General features: G+C 39.6%; 1 protein-coding gene across 1 annotated transcript in view; it reads right to left on the bottom strand.

The window, feature by feature from the left end:
* LOC137195645 (protocadherin Fat 3) overlaps positions 1 to 22,740 on the bottom strand; it is a 62,574-nt gene extending 39,834 nt beyond the window's left edge. The window contains exons 1-8 of the mRNA XM_067608173.1: positions 19,443 to 22,740; positions 19,210 to 19,344; positions 18,702 to 18,903; positions 12,447 to 12,565; positions 10,907 to 11,105; positions 4,667 to 4,728; positions 3,242 to 3,556; positions 1,782 to 1,992 (exon numbers count right to left, since the gene is read on the bottom strand). Coding sequence (XP_067464274.1) covers positions 1,782 to 1,992; positions 3,242 to 3,556; positions 4,667 to 4,728; positions 10,907 to 11,105; positions 12,447 to 12,565; positions 18,702 to 18,903; positions 19,210 to 19,344; positions 19,443 to 22,409 — 4,210 coding nt within the window. The 5' untranslated portion in view covers positions 22,410 to 22,740. The remainder of the gene's footprint in view (positions 1 to 1,781; positions 1,993 to 3,241; positions 3,557 to 4,666; positions 4,729 to 10,906; positions 11,106 to 12,446; positions 12,566 to 18,701; positions 18,904 to 19,209; positions 19,345 to 19,442) is intronic.
* Between the last annotated feature and the right edge of the window lie 1,109 nt (positions 22,741 to 23,849).

The raw sequence follows: 23,849 nt of genomic DNA on the forward strand, positions 1-23,849 counted from the left end.
GTTCAGTTCACACTCAGTAGTAAGTGTGTAAAATACCCTCTGAAAACCAGAGGGCCTGTGCTGCATGCATTCCTTCCTAAACAGAGTAGTCCTACCAACATCCTATATGCCATGAACAAATACGATATGTTCGTGAAAACATTTCAAAAGAGGTTTAAACACAATCCTGCTTACTTAACGCACAGCCGGCCCAGCATGGATACCTTCATTCATTTACATATTTTGACAAAACAGTAATAGAACTTGCACAGTAACCAGCAAGGAGTACTGAACTGAGCACCGAACTGCACAGAGTTCAGAGAGAACAGAGTTTAAATGTATTAATTATCTCATATTAATTGTTTGCACAAAATGAGCAGCAGCACTGGTATGTTAGCAGCTCCAGCAGAGAACCCATCAGCTTCATTTTCATTCATTGTCAGCATATTTGGATTCATGTATATTAATATTTGGGGTGTCCAGAATGTATATTTTGGAAAACTTCAGCTGCTTAACAGAGGTGAACTCTTTTCTCTCTCTCACTCAGCATCTCTCCCCCGTTTCACCTGTTGCTGCATTTAAAGGGGATGAGAGGAGCTCATGTGATTGATCAACACTGAAGCTCACCACGACTCCACCTGATGATTCTGTATTCCTCCAACTAATAATGTATTCACTCTCTCCTCCATGTTGTGCCTGGCTGTGTCCAGAGTGCACCAGTGCTGATGGTCAGGATAATTGCGAAAATTTATTGGTCACACCCACATGCACCATGCGATAAGAAGAAAGACTTGAATCTGCACCTGCACCCTATTTCAGGAAAATAGGGCGCTAAGAATGGAACTGGAAAAAACAATCACATGTGCATTTTCTAAATCTTTGACAAGTGTAACTTATCAACTTATAACAATTTTTCATATTAGCATCTAAATAAGGGACTCTTTTTTTTGGAACTGTTGAGTAGCAATGAACTATTTGCTGATTATTTTTTCTAAAACCTTGAATCAAGGGGCAAGATAGAGCTCCCAAGTTTTAAACAAACAGGTTTTGAGCCAGTATGTGCCTGAGAAGATAAAGTGTTTTTGACCAGAGCCAGAGTAGCAGTGGAAGCTATTATTTTACTGTCCTTTGTTTGCCAGCTTGTTTTTGGCCAACTGAATCATAAAAAATGCAATTTTTAATTTTTTTTTTATGGACACTTCATTTTTGCCTGTGTACAATTAATCTTAATTAATGTGTCATTGGCCTTTTGGTTCTAACATGCTAATTTTGAACAGAAATCAATTGAAATTAAATCCAAGCTACAGCAAAGATCTTCTAGAGGATTGTGAGAAACCCTGCAATCTAAATTTTGCAAAATTGCATGGTGTGTACAGTGTGAAATGCATTACTTATAGTGATCCAGGGCAGGTCCAATCCAAAAAAACAAACAGGAACTCTCAATAGCAGAATGTGGAGATCATTTCCCCAGTAGATGTGCCATTTTTTATGTTTTATGACACTAATTGATTTACTAAACTGGTATATATATATATATATATATATATATAGAGAGAGAGAGAGAGAGAGAGAGAGAGAGAGAGAGAGAGAGAGAGAGAGAGAGAGAGAGAGAGAGAGAGAGTATATGCCAGTTTGCAGTACAATTGAACATTTAGTTTTGCTGGTATAGCCACACTTTACCACATAATTATTAAAAAACCAAAATTAAATACATTTGAATTAACCTGACTGCACAAGAAAATTCTCTAAACAAACATAATTCCGTGTCTTGTTACTTTTGTATTATATGTGAGTTTTCTTACCGATGATATTGAACCAAACAGGTGTGCTCGACTGGCTCACAGCAACAACTCCCACAGGCTGAGCTATAGCAGCTGTCTCAGATATTGAGAAATTGTAGAACTTCTGTGTCAACATTAGAGGCAGCAGCGATGGGACAGGTTTGCGAATCCACTCCACATGGAGTTTGACAGTAGACCATAATGGGGGATCACCGCTGTCCTCTGCTTTTATCTAAGAGAAGGAAGAATACTGAGAAACCTCAGGACATTCAACTGACACATCCAGGAGCCAACAAATCTAATGTTTGAGAATTTAACTAAATTACTGGAATAAAGCTGAACCAGACTGTAAAAGATTGAACAGGTAAAAGAAGTAGATTTTAGTTGGATTTATTATTATACTAAATCTGATGTTAGTATCCCTTTATTTCAGGGAAAGCAAACACTGAGAAAGTATAAATGTATGCACGTCCGTACACCTCAGCAACAACATCCCATCATAAACAATATTTTTGCTGACCTCTAAATTGATCTCAGCAATTACTTTCTAATGGGATGGTTGTCCCTGCTGGCTTCAAATAACTTGCGCTTCCTTACATACACCAAATAGGAATATCATTAACCAAAATGAATCAAATTAATTGGTGGAGGAACCTATATGAGAGGCAACTGTAAAATATGGAGTTTTAAGTGTTGCTCACTGAAGACCAGAACCTGTGAGCCAAATACATTATTTGAGTGATTATTTGCTGAGAGAACGGTATTAGCGTGAATATATAAAAAAAAAAAACACGATTAAGGGGGAGAAGATTGATGTGTTTTTCCATTTCACTGTAGCATGCTCCTTCCACAATTAAACTATGAGTTTACTTCCACTCAAACTGCACACAAGCGCAAGCACAAACTCCAAGCTCACATGGTTGTGACAAACTAATCAGAGAATCAGACGCATAAAGAAAAAATCTGGTGTCTGCAGTGCAGTAATTTCAAAGGAGCTGGAGCAAGATAATTACATAGTTAGTATGAGGAATATGGTACACAAATAAAGTCACAAAAATTGCTTTGTGCTTGTGTTTGGAATATGATTGAGTCTGCGCAAACAGAAACACAAGTACCATTTTATGCCAGAGAATCAAAACACAAAGTCAGATGTGCCACTCTGCACACACAGGCTAAAAAATGGGCTCATGCCAGATGAAAAATGGCATTGTGACAATAAACTAATAAAACCCCAACTGGTTATGAATTTTGCTGTAACAACAGCAGGAATTGTAAGAACAGCAGTGAGGAGGAGGAGAGGGAGAAGCACCATGCATGAAAGAGGTCAGGGGTCTAACCCCAAATCTGTAATTCAGACTAGATTTATATATTTTAGTTTTTAGCTAAAAAACACAACTTCACCAAGCCAGAATTAGACCAGACAGCACCTTAAATAAAAAGCAGAACCCTTAAGATAAATAAACTTGGTATATGAAACTCACAGTGAGGATATCATAGTTGCCTGCCGTCACCATCTTCTTTGATGACACCATAGCAGTCCTGGGGTCAATTGTGAACTTTTCATCCTCATTACCATCAATAATGCTGTAGGTGATGTTGCCGTTGGCTCCCAAGTCACGGTCATAAGCAAAGACACGGTAGACCGGTTCACCCCGTTTGTTGCGGTCTCGTTCGGGCAAGCTGATGCGGTAGGTGACCTCCGGGAAGGTGGGCGGGTTGTCGTTCTCATCCTCGATGTGAACTATGACCCACACAGTAGACTGGCGGGTGGTCACTGGGCCATCTATGACTGTTACCTGAGAGAAACACACAAGTATACACAAACACATGCAGGCAGATACATATCAGGCAACAACACGTGTCATTATCTCTTTAATGTGTTTTACAATATTTTTATATTTACTTGTGGTTCCATACATTATGCAGCTGCTTCTGTAGTGAGCGGGGGTCACGTGGACCTGAGCTCACGGGAAATCTCTTTGTATTATTGATCCCCTGCAGGCAGAGGCAGAGGTCTGATCACTGATCAATTGGATCAGATCAGGGTGAACACCATTGCTGCCAGCCTGCCTGCTCACTAGACTATTAATTACAGACAGGGAGCATAGACTGGCAGGCGGAGCAGTGGGTGGCATGCATGGAGTGGCATTCCTATTGAAATCGCAGGACATGACAGGACAGGATGATGTAACAACAGAAACCTCTCTGCCCCCAATTTTAAACTCCTTCTAGAAGTGTATGATACTGTTAGGTACAAGCTGTCTTCTACAACTTTTTCTGCTTCTACTATTTTCATTTTCTCATGTGTTGTCACAAGCTGGGTTCATATTAAGTACTGGAGCAGAACAAAGCTGCTCACAGAGTTACTGAGTCTAGACAAGTCAATTGGCAATACAGAAACAAAACACCAAGCTGCATTGCTGTGGGTCAACTGTGGGTTATTTCATTCTATTCTGTAAAAGGGCAAAGTGCTCGTAGATACAGCAGCATTTAATAAGTTGTAAGAAAAGTCTGGGGGACGTATAAAGTTTGCTCATGTCTCTGAAGTCAAGAATCTCTGATTATCAGGTTCATCAGCATGCAGAGCAGCAGGAGCACCAGAAATGGTAATCACGGAGCTATCTGTATGCCCAGTGCCTGCGCTTATCAAATGCTGGGCAGACCAACTCCTCTCTTCCCTGTTCCCGTCCTGAGTAGAGAAGATAACCGATGATGAATGATCACATTTAGAAAATCCTAAACCTGGGGCCCAAAACTACAGCCATTTATCACAGTTTATGGAGCCTTGAGGGCCTGCCAGCGTTGTCCTCCACCCTGTCTTTGTTAATAGTGGGCTGTGGCAGGTGGCAGGGCCAGATAAATAATAATACTATAAACCCACGAATACTGTTAAGGTTTTACTGTACCTCTAAGAAGTGCTCTGCCTGTTGTTCTCTGTCCAGTTTCCTCGCGGTTGTTGTGATCAGCCCTAAAATCCGCAAAAGAGCAACTTTAGATTACACAAATACCGATTTGCAGATAGTTAGCAAAGACGTTACAGCTGGTGTCTCTTTATCATTGAGTGTGACCAAAATTTTCATAACATATTCATCATTTCTCTTCACAAGTTTTCAAATATTGCTACATTTTTAAAGCCAAAATAATTTCCAGGTAGTCTTCCATTTTAAAAATGAGCGGATGCATGCATGTGTACACTATACTCACATGCACACATATTCCATGTTCCAAAAGCTATAGCCTGCAGCCCTGGCAGAGATTATGGCATTTGGCACATGTTCATATGGCACTATATAGCTGTGGGTCACTCAGTTTTCCAGCATGCCAGCAGGACAGTAGGAAAAGAATTAGGCTATTGATAATAGCTTTGATCGATCCAGATTATTCAGATGACGGTTAGACAGTTTGACAAATGCTAGCAGGCTGCACTGGAGATCACAGACAGAGACAGCTCCATTTTCCCTTGACATTTTCCTCTTTTTTTTAATTCAGCATTTCTTATTTTGTCGTTTGCTTAGTACTTCACCGTCATTGAGCAATTACACACACACATATAAACACAAACACAGACACAAAGTTCGTGTTAATCAATAATTGCTAAGTTTGGTCAGTAAAAACATTTGTGTTAAACAAATCAAAAGCTCCTCAGGCATTATTCTGGGGGGAAAAGGGGGAAACATTGCAGCACTGGTGCCAGGATAGGGAGGACTTTTTGTCCCCCCAATTTCAGGTATTATGGTAATAAAGTGGTAATATCTAAAGCCAGGTATTACGGTAAGCCGACTCTAAGATGTTGGACCTGATGACCTGAACATGAACAAAGTGTTAATTAGCTTTTGCTTTGAGGAGTGATAGGCGCACTCAGTACTGGAAAATAAGCCTAGGGGAATAAATCTCGCTCTGCTGCGGTGCTTTCTATTTGTATGTTTGAGGCATACTGGATATAAAGACCCTGTTTTAATAGGACATGAATTTTGATTCTCTTTTGAACCTTTTTAAAAAAAAAAATCAACTGGTTGGTTGGTTGATTGGTTACAGTGTAATAGTTCTCAGAGTGTAAAACATAAGGATCTGTATCAACAGGGTTCAAGACGCTTCTTTTGAGTCAAACCTTTTTAGCCACTTGTTGGCGGACCACAAAGCTGCTACCACTTTGATCTGGATGTACCCTGATGAGAAGAGGGAATGCATTTCTTAAAATATTTTAGATGTATTACAAAAACAGTAGGCTAGGCTGAGACTGAAAGGAAGTTGACGTGAAAAAGTTCACTAGCCTATTATGTCATCCAAAGCTGATGTCCCCCCCGCTTCAAAACTCATTCCAATGCCGCTGCATTGCAGGCATTAATCCACGGGCAGATTCAGCCCATTATATGACAGTTTTACAATATTATAAGCCGACTTTTGTTTCCCTGAGGGAATGAAGTTGTAGGTCACAGCCCTTGCCTAATAATCATCATCTCATGAAAACATCCAGACACAATGAAATGGGCACATTTGTCTCAGCCCGAATGTTTTGTCCTAACACACAAATACAAATGGACTGATGTAAGAACTGAATTACTATTAATTTGTTTTTGTTTAAAAAAAGAACACATCTGTCTGTTGTAGCATTATTATTTTCATTCACAGTTTCAAAGTATTCTACACAGGATTATAGAGTTATATGTTCCAATGAAAACAAACACACATGGGTACATGCACAAAAAAACATTATGCATACATATTTGACTGTGGATTTTTGTGTAGCACAATTACACTGAATGTGCTTGAATGGTGATAATGTGTCTGTTTCCGTGTAATGAAGCGTTGCGGTGAAATAGGATTATTTTGGATGCTTAAAATATCTGTACAGTCAACACTCAATGGATAAACTGAAACCAAGCACGCACAGACAAACACAAATACACACACACACACACACACACACACACACACACACACACACACACATACTTACACATATCACAGTGTCACCTTGAACTTGCTATGCAGGCTAACTTCAATTAAGCAAATTAGGAGTAAATCTAGAGCAGCGGTCACAAGCGGCAGGAGAGAGACTAGAGGGGGAGGTGGAGCTTGTTCACCAGAACACAGCATGAGTAACAACTGATAAAAATCAATGATCTACAGCTCACAGCACATCTGCAGTTAGACAATCCTCCATTTTAAGTGGACATGAGGAAAATAATTTAGAAACCCCCACCCACACCTTGACACATACACACAAAATTTATGTGATGGTCCAGTGGTCTGTTCAAATCTTTAGACTTCTCCTCCCTATAAAGTGCTGTCAGTAACTCAATTCATAGCCTAGTTCTTCACCACGAAAGGGGGAATAGCTCTCATGCATTTTCGAACAGGAGCAACATTAAAAATACAAAGTTAAGATTTCAAAATCAAATTCAGGCTTTTTGTTAATGTTGATTATGAATGATGACTCAAACATGCACAATTGATTTGTTAATATCCCGGCACAACAAAACCAATACAATCCAATAGAGGCTTGTAAAAAAAAAAGGTCACACAGCCAACACCATGACTCTATGACAGCACTCTGCAAACATGCATGCTTTTACAAGAAGCACTACATCTAACGCCCTGTGTCATCTGTTCTCTTTTCATCCCCAAAGGAATTAGGCTTCACTCACACACTCAAAAAACAAACATACAGCACTGTAAGCTGTCACAGCACATTTACACACTTTGCACTCATTCAAAGTTCTGCTTCAATACATTTTGAGAATTGTTGCAGTATCTCAAACCCGTCAAATTGACACTTTCAGTGTGAATTTGAAAAATGTATTAATTTGAACCACCCCAAACTTAGTTTTGAAAAACAATTGGAAAACTTGAAGGCTTTTTAGTGGTTCGGGTCATAGTATATTGTGGCTGGAAGCCGCTTCATGAAAGCAAATCAGTCAACTCGGTTTTGTTTATTCATCTATCCGATGAAATCACTATGGTACATGGAAAGTTTTTGACTGGGTAAACAGTGAGGGATGATTCATACTGAATGCGTCCTTCACTCATGCATGTCTCATTACCAAACTAATAGACTCCTGTCAGTCACATTATTGTGAAAATTATGATAATGATGTATGCAAATTCACACCTTGCAATTGTGACCTACTAAAACTGTGTAATATAGTAGATCCACAATGAAAAAAAAACATTTTAGTTCATTTATTGCGCTTCAATAAGCTTCACTTCAATAAGAAATGTGGCCTCTGAGAAGGAAAAATTGCTGGAAAATTAAAAACCAGTTGCTCAGTATTGCATTAAAAGTTCATTTATCACAGTATGAACAAGATCACCAATATGAGTTCTCTGCTTTAGTATTAATGAGTAACAGATAACAACATACTGTGGATCTTTAACAGAGACAGAGAGCAGGGCTCAGATGGCTAAAAACTCTCCCCTAGGACACACGCACAACACAGACACGCAACACACATGCAAATGCACTCTCATAAACACAGAGGCAAATTATTTTTATACAGCTGTTACACAGATATGTATGAACATGTGGATACACACACATGTGAGTTTCATACTTTATGATATGGCTTCATCTTCATTGACTAATTGCAACAGAGCTGTCCTCTCTGCAGCACTGCTTGATCCAATTAATTGATTAAATTGACACACAAACTATCTCTCTCTCTCTCTCTCTCTCTCTCTCTCTCTCTCTCTCTCTCTCCCTCTCTCTCTCTCACACACACACACACACATAAATAATTTACACACAGCTGCTAGATATATGAACAGTACTTCTAATCTGCAGAATAACAAATCAGCTCGATAAGATTTTGCAACTGTATTAATGACGTTCACATCTGACAGATGCATCAACACATGCACACTAACTCATTATTACACCTATGAGATATATGACCGGCATCATATTTTACTCTCAAGGATTCTAAAGGTTCAAGAGTGTGAGATTGTGAGAGTGGTGGATACAATTTACATATTAATGAGTGTGTGAGGACCACTATGTCTCTATGGAATCAATATTAGCCTTTACACTCTTGTTCAGCCCAGTCCGCTTCCCTATATATTGTCAATATTATATCCATGATGCTGTAACGCACAATTGGGGTTGGGAATAGAGGAAGGGAAATGGAAATACCCCCTTTAATCTATAAACAGAGTGAACATGTATCAGCACACCATAAGGGGAATAACTTCTACGACACGTTTGATGACTGCAAGCCATCAGTTTTTGATCATTACATTGACACTTCTTTGAATCAGAATACAGATCCCTGTAACAGCTGAAATGTGCATATTTGCCTTTTGTTGTTTACTGAAACATAATAACTTAATCTAGGGCAGAGGCAGCAAGACTTCACAATCACTTTTTTTCCTCAGGATTTGAATAAAACATTTCACCTCTTCAATAATTCTTTAATGGGAGCTTCAAGCAAAGCTTGTACTGAGAATGCATGGGGACGTCCCTAAGCTTCAAACTTGGCAGCCCAAACCGAAACACATTTAACCTATTTGCTTAAATAATGTTTGGATGCTGTACAGATATAATTATAATTCTTCTAATTCTTAAGCATGGAGATTTTGTCAATAAATCAGAATTACAGAATTAAATCGTTTGTAAGTACATCCAATACTGTGAAAAGCATGGGATCAAGACTTGACAAGGCTCTGACGGGGACACTGTCTTTCATAACATGATGTTCAGACATAATGTTGTGAGACGATATTCACTGACTGCTGTAGTTGTAAATCGCCTTTTCTGAGAATGTTAAAAAAATCTGTTTGAGAAATTTGTGTTTGTAAATGTTTAAAAGATGATTTTGCAAACACATAAAATTCACAATGCATAGAAAAGATTTGTTCTTCTGGAAACATTTTGAGAATGTATGAATAAAACGTATGCACAAATGATCTCAACAGTGAGCTTAGGCTGCACAAAAAAAAAATCTGAAAAAAGAAAACTTTTTGAGAATACTTATTAAAAGTGGGAAACTGTGTGTAAAATGAAAACAAAGATACTCAGGGGCCGAGCACCCATTAGGATGTCTTACCTGATGTAATTTCCCCCGAAAATCTGAGGGGAAACCAATCATTGCTGGTTGATGTAAAACTTATCACTTCTAGTGCGCCAGAATGTCATACCAGACACTAGATATAAAAATCTACATACTATGAAATGCAGAGAGATTTATCTGGCAGTGATAGGCTTAATCAGCATTGTGTGAACTTGTTTGGCAAGGGCTTGAATGTTACAGACATTTATTCAAAAGTCCCGAACTCCAGCTTTAAATTTATTTGTTTGCACAAATGCTATTTTACACATTCACAGGCTTTGATTTCTCATTAGTTTTCCACAGGCTTACAAAAGGCAATTTACAAACTGAACATCATTTCACAAGCTCAAACTCTTTAAGACCCTGTCTTGATCTCATGCTTAGTAGAGGGGTCTTGTGGTGAACCCCTATGGTGGTTTGCAGTATTTTCTGAATAAAAACATTCCAAATCCAAGCTAATACTCCTGAAACCTTTTGCCAACTTCAACTTTGGTTTGTCTTTTAGACTTTTTTGTTTAACTTAACTTTAACTGGGGAAAGCATGTTTTTTTCATGCTACTTTAAATGCATAATAATACACTATTTTCGCCCCCACTTCAGGGAACAAAAGTAATGGAAAATAAATTTGCTTCCACTAATGTAAACTCCCTCATGATTAAAAGATAGACACCCACACACTGGCTTAATAAAGCTACATTAAACTACATTTCCTCAAATACATTGCAAAGAGCTTACACCCCTAAAGAAGACTCGAAGCAATATTCAGTTCTGAGTGCAGCGAAGATTGTCTGGGAGGCTCATCAGTGTCCTAGATGTTTTGACTGTGTGGGCACAAAAGTCTCTTTAATTTGTTGTGTGGGTACTAAAGCCTTTTACTGAATGAACGTGGAGTAGGCGATGCATGAGGAAAGAAAATTTCAGTCATTTCAGAGACATGTAAACGTGTACGCAAAAGAACGGTGTCATTACTTGATGTTCAAAAGGATATATTACCGATTATGCCATTATCATATGTAAGAGTCTACCACATTATAATGCCAATTATGTTACCCAGATAATTTAATTATATAAAATCATGTGTCTGTTTGTGAGTCTCACCTGTTTTTGGGTTGATAGAGAAGAAATTTTGTGGGTTGCCAGCAGTGATACGATAACTGAGACGACTAGGCGTAGCAGTGAGGTCAGGGTCCTGTGCTTGGATACGAATGACTGAAACATCCTTTGGAGAGTTCTCCATGACGACTGGGTGGTAGATAGGATCCGAGGTGAGGGGAGCATTGTCATTGACATCCTCTACCTGAGAGAGATAGAGGAGGGAAGACAGAGAGAAAGATAGAGGGGGGTGCTCTATTGATTTTTATAGTTTTTAGTATCACAGTTGAATTTGAACTGGCAGTAGTGTTGATTAAACATGACTGGAAGTATTGTGCTGGGGAAAATCTAGATGCAGATTTTAGTATATTTGTTAATCAACAACTGCTGAATGGACTGGGTCTGATTTGATCTGTTATCAATCACAAAATGGAAATTTATTTACCAGAAAATGTCACAGATGTCACACTTTAAATGCATTGCAAATTAATTTCCCTTCTACAGTATAGATCTGGAATATTTATGGCAAACAGAGCGTTGATTGAGTGTTTGCTGGGAGGCACAGAGAGCCAAGACGGTTCAGCCGCTGAATGAGGAGCACCTGTGCCTGATTAATCTCCCTATTTTTGTCTGTGATGAAGAGGATGGGAATAAAGCGCCTGATCACGCCGCCACACCTGAATATCCTGAAGCCAGAAAAGAGCTGTTTGGTGTTTTTTTTTATACACTGTTGAACCCTTCCCCAAAGGGTGAACAGTGTTGTAGCAATGATGTGCTTATCTGAGTGTTTATACAGTGGATTACTTAGTGCCAAATAAAATAGAAGCTGAACCAGAGAATTCCCTCCAGTGCGTATCTCTTGCTTACAGACAGAGCATTGCTATAGTTATCCACCGCACTGAGCACCAATGGCGTTTTAGAGAGAGTGACACACTAGCTCTGTATTGTTACTTTGGATGTAACACTCCACAATGATATACAGTGAATGCATTAAAAAATGCATAACATAACAGTAAAAACCATGTGACCAAGAGGACATAAAACTGAATCCTTTCCTAGGAATATGTGGTTGAATGCGGTGGAAATTAATGACATGAGGCAAGGAATACTCCATATCCCCCAAAGACTTGAAAGGAGGCTTTATAAAGCTATACTCCTTTGTGGAGTGCTGTGGCTGAGAGGCGACTATACACAGCATTCAGTATGACTTGGTGTGCAAAGGCCAGTTAGTAATTCAATAGATTCTGGCTTTTTTCTATCTAGCTACAACTAGTTGTTTTTTTATATATATTAAGTTCTGGGCTCATTGCTGACTCATTTTGGACAAATTCCCTGCCTGTAATTTTGCCAAAAGAAACAATACCAAAGAAAGGTACATCACCTTGTCTTGCACTATACAGTAGATGTCGTACATTGTAGCAATAAGTTAGTTTTCTAACCAGCAGATTTGTCATATGCTTAATTCTCAGCGCAAAAATCAAAATCCTATGTATAAGGCCTCTTTGGCATGCATAGTATAATGTGAATATTGGCAGTGTGTGGATACCTGAATGAAGACTTCAATAGAAGCTGACAGAGGTGTAACCCCTCTGTCTGTGGCATAGACTGTAAGCCAGTAGGAGTCTTTGGTCTCACAGTCCAGGATCCCAGCAGTGTAAATCACCCCTATTGAAGCAGAGAGAAAGATTAATGCAGTTGTTACTTGAGCTTGAGAATACATATCTATTAGGTGTGGGTGTGTTTGTGTGTGAATGTGTGTGTGTAGGGTAAGTGTGGGTGTCATCATTAGAATACATCCCTACAAGATCTCACAGTAGTCGTTAACTACTAAGTTTCCTGAGGCAAAGACACAAATTTAGAGTAAACTTTGTGTCCTGGGTTCAGTGACATTCACAGGCATTAGTGGCGCCGCTGTAGTCACCTTCAATGCTTCAGCTTCTCTACAGCTAATCACAGCTGACCAAACTGCTCCCGCTGCTATTCGCTCAGTGCCAAGCATACCCTGAACTGCCCTGCACCAATAAAGTCTCATACAGAGCAAAGCGCAGACACCCCAGCACACACGCACACTGACTGGCGTGTGTTTAGTGGCCTTAAGGAAGACGAGTAGCTGACAGCTTTGGTGACCTCTTGAGGGACAAAGCGAACACTCACAATGGGTGACACATGGGTCTTTTTTTTTGCAAATCAGTCAGCAAGACTGTCCGTGTAAATGCTCAAAAATGACAAACTCGTGCGTGAGTTCACACTTAAAGTTTTAGAGTTCATTTGTTCCAAGTCTACACATTGCCAAGAGTACTGAAATACAATGGTGCAAGGTTGTGAGTGTCACACAGTTTTAATGTCAGGATCATAAACAACACACATATTTAATTGGATCATTTCTATAAACATAAAATAACACCAGTCAGCTAGGAATAAATAGACTTGACTACTTATATGGGTAAAGTGAGCAGTTGATGCATTTCTGCTCAGTGCACACAAGCTTTCATCAAATCTCCACTTGTCCTGTTAAATCACAGCACTTATGGCCCACCATTCCCTGGAACATAGGAGTCTATAACTTCAACTAAGTGAAAGTAACTCAGTGAGAGCTAAGCTGTATTTGTTTGTCAATGCTTGCAGAGTCTGTGCATGCATCTATGCTTCAGTACACAAACAATTAGCCTCCACAAGATGAGAGTGCACATATGAGCAAGTGTATATTTACTGTGGCTATATGCCACTTTTTTACCACTTACCTAAACATTGCTATCACAATCTTTATAATTAAAGATTGTTGTTGAGGCATGAGTTTATGATCTTTTGCATGCAGTTTTTGACTATATAAAGACTTAAAAACAGTGTTAGTATTACCATTAGAACTAGAATTAGTATTATTATCATTAGCTGTAGTATTTGGTGTTGGGTGGGTGTCCTTAAAGTCCTTGCAGAGGAGTGTATTCTCTTGCCATATTCATACTACTGAACATAAATTTTACATTTGCTTTTATTTGGACCTTAACCACATTCTTTTGTTAGACTGTTTAGTAAGCATCAGTGTCTAGGTATTTTACAAGTTCAAGCATCAAGACAGCAATGACTTTGAGAAGAAAATTTGAGAGAAAACAAAATCAAAGGGTATCCTTATTTTAAATCCTTTAATTTGACCAAACTAAACCAAGGTGATGGTCTATGTCCATGACTAAACGGAGGCAGAATGAGCTAAGACAGTTCAGCCCAGACTCCACACCTCTGAGATAAATATGCTCAGTGCCAATCTTGCTTGATTCCCTGCCCAACCTTGAATATGTTGTTTAGAAAGACGGAAAAAACAGAGAACCTGACCAGAAGTACCACATCAAAAATCTTTTCTGGATAGATTATTAAAAAGATAAAAGTTGATCCTTTCTTAAATATGTTAATTTGCTTATGGTGTCAGAAAATGTACTTCTGTCATACAGTAGTTGTCTGTTTTTCCCTTACTTAGCCTTCCACTAAGCCACAAACTGCACAGGTGACAGTCATATAAGCATACAATTCAGTGACTATAAAGGGTTACTTTGTGGCCTTTTTGTGTAGCCTCCTTAGCTGCATGGCCAAGGTGTTACCTTATCACCAGAAAGTGTTTATGTGTGCGTATGTCTGATTATGACTAAGCAGCTGCCCAGGGCACGCACAATGCATAGTAAAAGTGTTTGCCGAAACACATCCTTGCTCTGTCGTCCTTGACCATGTCCTTTTCAAACCACATCTCATCTCTGTCAGATAGCTCGACACAGAGAGAGACGAGGAAAACAGAGCTGGCTGTTTCAAAAGCTCTTTGAACTTAAAGACCGACAGGCACTATTCAGTCAATTCAATATAAATCTGACTTGACAGCATCCATTCTCACCATAAATAACACACTTCAAAGAGTGAACAAAAAATTGAAGGGTCATGACATATTTTCCAATCTAGAAGTTCTCAGTACGCTTGAGTTTACATCCATCTGTCATGTCTATTCAACTTCCCCATTCTTGAGAAACAGATTTTGTGGTTCCACTATCTAATTAATGCCACCATATCAAATAATCAATCCTGTGATTGATGAGAAAATACTGTGTGTTTCTCTGTGCCGTGAGACACTACTGCTCTGTCTGTGGCAGAAAAGGGGACATAAAAATTATAGCCTGTTAATTTTTAACAAACGTTGAATAGATTACACTAAAAGTCTGTTTGCTTGTAACTTATAGAATGCTTTATCCTGACTGTGACAAATCCAGGAGCTTGCAAACACTAATAGAGGAGCAGTGGCTTCTGACAGCTACCCAATGAGAAATTGCAGGGCTTGCTTTCCCTCTAACCAATGACAAGAATACCAATTTTTGTTCAAAGTGCAGGAGTGCTAAGGGTTTAAGCCAGAGAAGATCCTACTTCTTTTCAGATAGATAGCCTGTGCTTTCCACCCACATAGGGAGTGAGCCATCTTAAACATCTAAATATCAAATGTGAGAAAAGATTCATAAACTGCAGATATGACAGACAATGAAGGTGTCATGGGCCACATGTGATGTATCATAGAGCCAATTTGCAAACTACTCAGGGGAAATGTTAAGACAGGCTAAACAAAATGGATTTCTTACACTTTCTCTCATTCTCGCTGTCCCTTTCACTCTTTCTCACTGTCTGTCTCTCTCTCTCTTCACACACTTAGCTTTGGCACTAAGAGCAACAGATTGACAAGCAGTCAGAGCTGAGCCACTCAACATGGCAGCTAAATGCATGGTAAGACGACAAAGCAGTTCTACTCAGTCCATGCTTGACAACAGCTGACTTCTACACTATGAGATAAAATGAAAAACTTTACGAGGGAAAACTTGGCATGTACTTTCTGTATCTTTTCATCTGTTACCAAAAGGGCAGTGGTCAGAGTCTTGCTTCAGAAATTAGGGTAAAAAATAAAAACAAAAAAATTAAAAAAAGGCCTGGGAGGAAGAAAGCAGTATTTTCTTCTGACACTTTTTATGTACTCCAGACTCCCACATCCTCTTCCTTCCTCTCTTCGCTTCACTTCCACTCCCCTCTCCCTTCACTTTCTGCTCTAACAAGCACTCTGATTTCCCCTGGAAAATCTGCACTCAATAAACCTTCTCAGTGGCTGTGATGCTCCTTACTGAGTTTTTCATACTAAAACGAATAACAGCACCAAACACTATTACAGAAGAATGTAGGAACCTGTCTGTCTATGTACTGATACACTGTTTTGTGTGAGTACAGTATATATAGTATACTGTACATTTGTAAATATGCATATATAGTTATGTATATATGAAGAGAGAGACAGAGAGAACGAGGGCAAGAAAGAATCTCTCTATCTGTCTATTTATTACTTTCTCACTTCTCTCAACTACAGTCAATACTAATTAGCCTGGTTGAAGGTCAATACAGGCCTCCAGTGCAAGTCATGTACAGTAGAGACCAGTGTGACGAGTTGAAGAGAAGAGCCCACATGAGGAACACTGTCATTTGTTCCCTGAAATAAGTACTAAAATAAACTCTAGTGGCTAAAATCAACCAGTACTGCTATTGCCACTGATCACTACGCTGCAAATTACTAGTGACAATTGATTTTACTAAGTGCTGTACTATGGATTATTGTGGTAATTATATTAATACTTGTGACAAATTTAGGTTTAAATACTAATTTTTCACTTTTCTTATCTTACGATAAATTCTACTGAGTTTGGTTTAATTTCTGCTAGTAACTTTTAAGTGCTTACTAATAAAAATTTGCAGTTTTTTAGTTGATTCTACAGGGCTGTAGATTTTGAGTGAAGCTTTTAATGACTAGTCACTAGAAAGTCTATATTATCCACCTATTAGTTATAATGCATTGGTTAATAATAACATTATCACCAGTTCCGACTGTAAGTCTTGTTACTATTCTGCTCTTTCTAGGTAGGGATTGGTAGAATTTAAGGTTTTATTAATGATTTTATTTATCTTTTTGTAGATTTTATTTAACAAAATTAATTTTGTCAAATTCTAGCAATATTGACTATAAGAAATTAGGTTTTACTGGTTAAAATGACAATGAAGATGGTGTCAAATACAATAAAAACAGAGATTACTGGAAAAGCTATTCATTCATTTTAAGCAGCAACTTGTGACATGAAAGAGTATGAAGAGTAGAACAGCAAATAGTCTTTAAAAAGTACTTTTCTTGTAACTAATTAAGAAAAATTAGTGAAACTGGATTAGAGATGTGGTAATTTAATTAGGGACTGATGAGTGGGAGAAATATGAATACAAGAGCTGCTATAGTGTTATATTTTAACTAGTACTAAATAAATCATAACTAGTTTGCATTACATTGCTGTAATGTATTTTAGTGGGGTAAATTTCAGTAGAGACTGTTAGCTGGCAGAACAGTGACATTATAGAGACTACTTTTATGCACTATGTAGTGCCTAAGGAATTCTCACAGTTCTCACCTCTGCTTGCTTGTATGCAACACAAGACCTGTCAGTGGTAACTTATGATAGATGGTAATTGTGAAGTGCTACTATAGAGCACCCTATCATGCAATGAGAAGACAATGAATGAATTAGAGACTGATTTCGGAGCTTGAGTTGTTTCAGCACCATGGAGAGTGACACATAGAGAGATATATTAGGTTTAAAAGCTTCAGCACCATGGATAGAGACAGAGACTGCAACAAGCCTTGATGGGAAAGTAGGAATTCTCACACCAACTTTCGTTCCCATGGAAATTTCAAATATGCAGACTTTGCTTGCTTGGTATTTGCAGGGCTGTCAATGGGAGGTCTCAGACTCAAGTTAATATCTCTGAGCCCACATTCATTTTTCTCTGATGGAAATATAGCAAATGTCAAGATCTTATCCAGCTGTTGATGTTATCATATTGCATGAACACTTTAAAATTAATGAAACTTAACTTTGTTGAGGTGGCCTGCATGTTATGTGCATTTGCTTACAACAATACAAGCTTTATGAGATTACCTTTATAAACTGTGACATGTGCCCGTGTTCACTTAAATAATATCATGTGTTCTTGAGTTTCTTATTATGTTCAGTGTCAGTTCTGCTGTGATTTTGTCACAGCTAAGTTACATACACAGTATATTAATGACCATGCTTCAGCATAGCATATCTGTACATGAGCCAATATGAACTAATATGAACTGTCCTATTTTCATACTGAGTATTTGATTCATTTTATCCCTGGGTGAGTGAGTCACGGCTTGTTTGGATCAACATGTTTTCAGCTGCGGTTTGACACTGTAGGACAGTTGGAGACAACTACATTGCTTTTTTTTGGGTCAAGCCTCCTTAAATAAGTCACAGTCATTCCACAATACTTGGAAAGGATGAGGGTGCTGTGAAGGAATGCCTTCATCAATGTTATCCACACAGCACTGAATCGGTTGTACTGTGGGGCCTGAGGCCCCACCAGTGTAGCTGCCATGCTGCCCTCATTACAGTAATGATCTCCCAGTACACAGCTCCCACGTGAGACCCCACCAACACACTGACTCTGACTGTACCTCACACTCTCCTCACCTCTCTCCCTCTAATACATACATACACTCTACATACTCTACATACACTTGACTGGTGGATTGCAAAACCACAATAGGACAGAGGCATGTTTAAAACAAAACTGAGTCAAGCAACATCTAAACATGAATAGAAATACATTTCATATAATATGCAATGATTAGCAATAAACAGAGATGTTGATATTCAAAGCATGGCACTGTAAGTTATTGGATTTTCAATTTACATAAATAGGCTTCAAAATTGATTTTGTGTCACACCTGTGTCTTCGTCAATGGTAAAAGTGCCCAGTCCGCTGCCTCCTCTGACAGAGTACCTCAAGACGCCATCTCGTCCCTTGTCGTCATCCTTAGCGCTGACTGTCAGGACGCTTGTGCCTGCACGAGAGTTCTCCTTCACTGAGCCTCTCACAGTGAAGTCAGAGAAGTAGGGTGCATACAAATTCTCATTGACATCCACCACCTGAAGAAATGCAATGATTTATTTCATTTTTGACTGACAAATTCTGTTAAGATATCATACAGTATGAAGATTAGAACAGAAAAGCATAAGACTATTATACCAGTATTGCCTTTAATTATATTACGGATATCAGAAATTCACATCCACTGACAACATGAGTAAGTCTTTCATGGCCAGTAATTGTTTTGGTATATTGATTATTTACTCTGTCAATGTAACCTAAAGGGCCCCTGAAGCTGAACTGAATTGAATTGAATTGAATTGAATTCGTGTGTGTATACATTCGCGTGTGGCTGTGTTACGCACCTCCACCTCCACAAATGTCTGACTGCTGAGGCTGGGTACTCCCCTGTCTTCAGCAATCAAGGTCAGGTTGAAAAACTGTTGTTTCTCAAAGTCCAGCTCCTTCCTTATCCTCAATACCCCACTCACAGCATCAATCTGTGCAAAGCATTACGATCCCATTCATCATAGACTGTCAATAAAACGAGGATTAACATATGCAACAGTATACACAATAAAATAGCAACATCACCTACCTCAAAAGTTCGATTGAAGTCATTGAACAAGGAGTATTGGACCTGTCCACCAGGGCCAATGTCTGGGTCCTTAGCCTGCACCCAGGTAATCACAGCCCCTAGTGGGAGGTCCTCCAGTACTCGAGCACTATAGCTGCTAGGGATGAAAGCTGGGGCACAATCATTGACATCCTCCACTATTATATTTAGAGTAGTCACTGATGACCTTCGGGTACCTCTTTCAGCCTTGTCTCTCACCTCAATCTTCAATGTGAACGTTGGGAAGGTTTCCCTGTCCAAGTGGCTAGCAACAAATACACTTCCAGTTTCACTGTCAATACCAAACTGGGGGACACTAGTCTGTAAAATGTAGGACAGCTGTCCATTTTGACCCATATCTTTGTCGAATGCAGTGATGGTGATGACTTCCGTACCAATGGCAGAGTTCTCTGAAACAAGAACAGAAAAACTGTCCTGATAGAACTGGGGGTCATTGTCATTAGCATCCTCAATGATCACAGTCAGCAATCTCCAATTGGACATCTGAGGGACGCCCTGATCGTAGATGGTGATATTGAGGAAGTAACGATCCGATCGCTCACGGTCAAGTGGCTGCAATACAGTTATCAACCCAGTCTCCATGTTGATATTGAAGCAATTTTCTTTATTGCCATCAGATATGGAAAAGAGGACACGGCCATTGAAGCCTGTATCACCATCTCGTGCTTTCACCTGAAATACACTTGCACCAGCAGCAAGGTCCTCTCTCACTAGAATACTAGTAGGCAATGCCTCAAACTGTGGAGCCTCTTTGTTCATGGAGAAAAGGTCTGTATATCTCTCAATTGGTCTTGGTCTAGCCATGGAAGATGCTTTTGAGAGCATTTTTTCTGCCAACAACTGGGCTACCCTGGTCTCCTTGCAGTTGAACCCCTTGGGTGGCATCCTGCCCCTAACCACAGATACATTCACAAACATCGGATCAGAGAACATCTCTCCATCTGTTGCAACTATTTTCAAGTTGAATATCCCACTTTTTAAATTAGCCACTGCTAACGATCTTTTTAATGACAAAGCCCCAGAATCTGGATTTAAGTTAAAATAGTCTAATTCGTTCCCAGACAGTATCTTGTACTTTACCATTCCAAGCTCATCCATGTCTATAGCTGACATGGTGACAATAGTCTGACTGACAGGGAAATCCCAGCTTATCATGCCCCGGCAAGAGACCCTCTCAAAAAGAGGCTGGTTGTCATTGATATTTATAAGACGGATAGAGACATTAACCTCATTCTCTCTTCTGTAAGGTGAACCCCAATCCGAGGCCCGCACTGTAAAAGTGTAGATATCATCTGATGACTCAAAGTCCAGGTCTCTTGTGATTCTCACCTCCCCTGAGTCCTGGTCTATGGTAAATGGTAGAGACTGCTCACCACTGATTGTGTGGGTTACGTACCCATTCTCTCCTTTATCATCATCCACAGCAGACACTACAAGAACGACAGTGCCTACAAGTAAGCTCTCGTTGATTGCAATATCATAGAATGGCCTGCTGAATACTGGAGTGTTGTCATTAGCATCCTCTATGGTGATTTGGACCCTTGCTCGCTGCTGACTAATGCTATCAACCACCTCCATCTCCATGAAATCCTGCGATATCCTTGTCAGCTGCCTTGTGGTCATAATAACTCCAGTCAAAGGGTTTATATCAAAGTACATTGGATCTGAGAGGCTGCTGAAGCTGTAATTGACACTCAGAGGAGCCGGGGAGATTTTCACCACCTCTACAATAGTGCCTGGAGGAGCTATTTCGCTCAGATTGACTACATAAACATCTTTCTCAAAATTCGCCAACACTGGGTCTGGCTTTGTAACCAACAACTGAACAACTTGGATATTGGAAAACTTAGGAGGTACACCCCTGTCTTTAGCCTGGAAGGTTAAGTTGCAGCCATATGGGAATTTATCCCATTCAACCAATTCTGATGTTTTAACCCTATACTCGTTCCCGACTGGCGATCGGTCAACTACAAACAGTTCAAAGGGGTCACCCTCAATGATGGACACCCACTCTATATCCCCCGATACCCCCTCATCTTTGTCCTCCACAGTCACTTTGGCGTAGACTGGGTCATTGTCCGCCCAGGATGGAATGACAGCAACTGCACTGAGAACAGGAGCAAATTCGTTAATCCTCTCCACAGTTAGGACAAGCCTAGCAGTGCTGCTGATGCCATTATTCCCGTAGAGTTTCATCCCTCTGTCAACCACCTGCACCTCCAGCTCAAATCGATCTTGTCTATCCATCCTGGGCCGGCCTGTTAGGGTGATAACCCCGCTGGTTGGGTGGACAGCAAAGAGTTCAACTCTGTTCTTGAAGAAGTAGTAAAACTCTCCGTTGGAGCCGACGTCAGCATCTGTGGCCGTTACACGTCCTATGCTGGCACCCAGAGGGGCACTCTCAGACACGACAAATGAATAGGAGGTTGGGGAGAAGAGAGGTCGGAGATCATTGGTATCCAATACCTTAATATAAACAGTGGTTAAGGCTTCTAAGCCTCCTTGGGCAGATGCCTTTACTGTCAATGTGTAATTGTCTTGTACTTCGCGATTCAATATGGCACCACTGCCTCCATTGGTGCGTATACGAAGGAAACAAAAGTCTCCCATTACAAAGTTCTCAGCCTGGAAGATTCCTTCATTGTCTCCAGACTGAATGGAGTATTTAATGTCTAAAGACCGAGGTGGCCTAAGAGTAATTCCCATTTTGACCTCACTTTTGGTATAAGTTCTTGCAGCAGAGTTCTCGAAGATGGAAGCATTATAAGCAGGTTGGGTGAAGAGCAGCAGGCCTTGTCCTGCCCTAGGTTCCGGCAGGAATTGGGCATGGATTGAGGGGAAACAGAGGATCAGGAAGAAGCAAATAAAATAGAAAAGATGAGAGAAGCTGGGCAGAGGAAGCATAATTCCCCACTGATTAGGTTTCATCACTATTCCATCACCCAGTCACCCTATATTTGGAAAGAATAACAAAGAAAAACAGATCTGGATTCAGTTGGTGAGTTGTTAGAGATATGCACTCTGCATGCTGAAAATTTGATAAAGACCTGTGAGACAAAAGTTACAAAGACATTTCAGGGGTACTGCTTATCACTAGGATATGATAGCATATGCTGCACTTGAACAGTTTGCATTCAAACACTGAATATTGCACCTGTAAAGCTCTTAATCAAAGAATGACATATCTTTAAACAAACCACATCAAAGCACAATGCACTTACACAGCCTCAGTGAAATATATCACCAAATAAAATAAGAAGAATCAGGAACAGTCACTGTTACTATAACAAATAGTGTCTTAAAAATACAGCAGGACATGTTATTCTTTGGCCAGTAACTGCAAAGGTTGTAATTCTTTTTCACAAGAGAAAATATAACTGGGACAGAAGATACCATGGTCTGAGAAACATCACTATGCACTCAAATTCATTAAAAAGTTGTTGCAGAGCAAAACCCATTGATAACTGACAGACAGGAGAGGAAAAGGAAAACGAGGTGGCCTATTTAAAAACATATTTTTTCTCTTTTTCTTTTGATGACAAATGCTTTTGAATATTGTATGGACTGTTTGTAGGCTATAGGCTACTGAATATTGTATGCATCGTCATACATTGTATAGGTTATTGTATGAGCATGATACAACTTCATCTGGAACTAAAATTAATAAATAATAATAACTGATGATGTTAAATTTGATCCCACTTATATTTTAGGCTATGTCGTAGCCTACCTATCAGCATCAAATGGGCTATCAGAATTAGACGACTCAAATCAAGATTCCCCATAGAGAGACTGTCCCGGGATGCATATCGTCTCCCATGTTCATGCAGATCCGAAGGAGCTCGCCCGTGCAAAAAATCCTCATTAGTTTATTAAGCTACAGTCAGCAGTCTATAGCTTAATTAACTGTATTATAAACAGACTTCACTCACACATCTCAGCATGTCCTACCTTTAGGCGAAACAGCTGTAATCAGTAAAAGTAAATCCTTTCCCATCCTCTCTCGGACAGTAATGATAAAAAGAAAGAAAAGCAAAACGTGCAAAACAGTCGCTCAGAGGTCGGTGGTGATGCGCGAAATGGAAAATTCATGTGCTCATATACCGACAGGCAATTGTCTAGTGAGCTGCAGCCATCCCCGTAAAACTAAATAGCTATTGCCCCAGTTTCATGCACCTGACTACTGTCACCCTGAGTGCAGCGGACTATCCCGGCTTTATCTGCAATAGTTGACACAAAACTGACGTTAAAATAGTTAAGTGTTCTTTTGCTGTGAGGTTAAGGTCCGAGATAGCTGTGGTATGAAGAACACAACGCTTCACGCAAGTTTGAAAGCGGTCAGCATCAGTTGTCGCTTTTGTGGGACCA

This window comes from Thunnus thynnus, chromosome 13, assembly GCF_963924715.1.
Source record: "Thunnus thynnus chromosome 13, fThuThy2.1, whole genome shotgun sequence".
NCBI classification, from domain to species: Eukaryota; Metazoa; Chordata; class Actinopteri; order Scombriformes; family Scombridae; genus Thunnus; species Thunnus thynnus.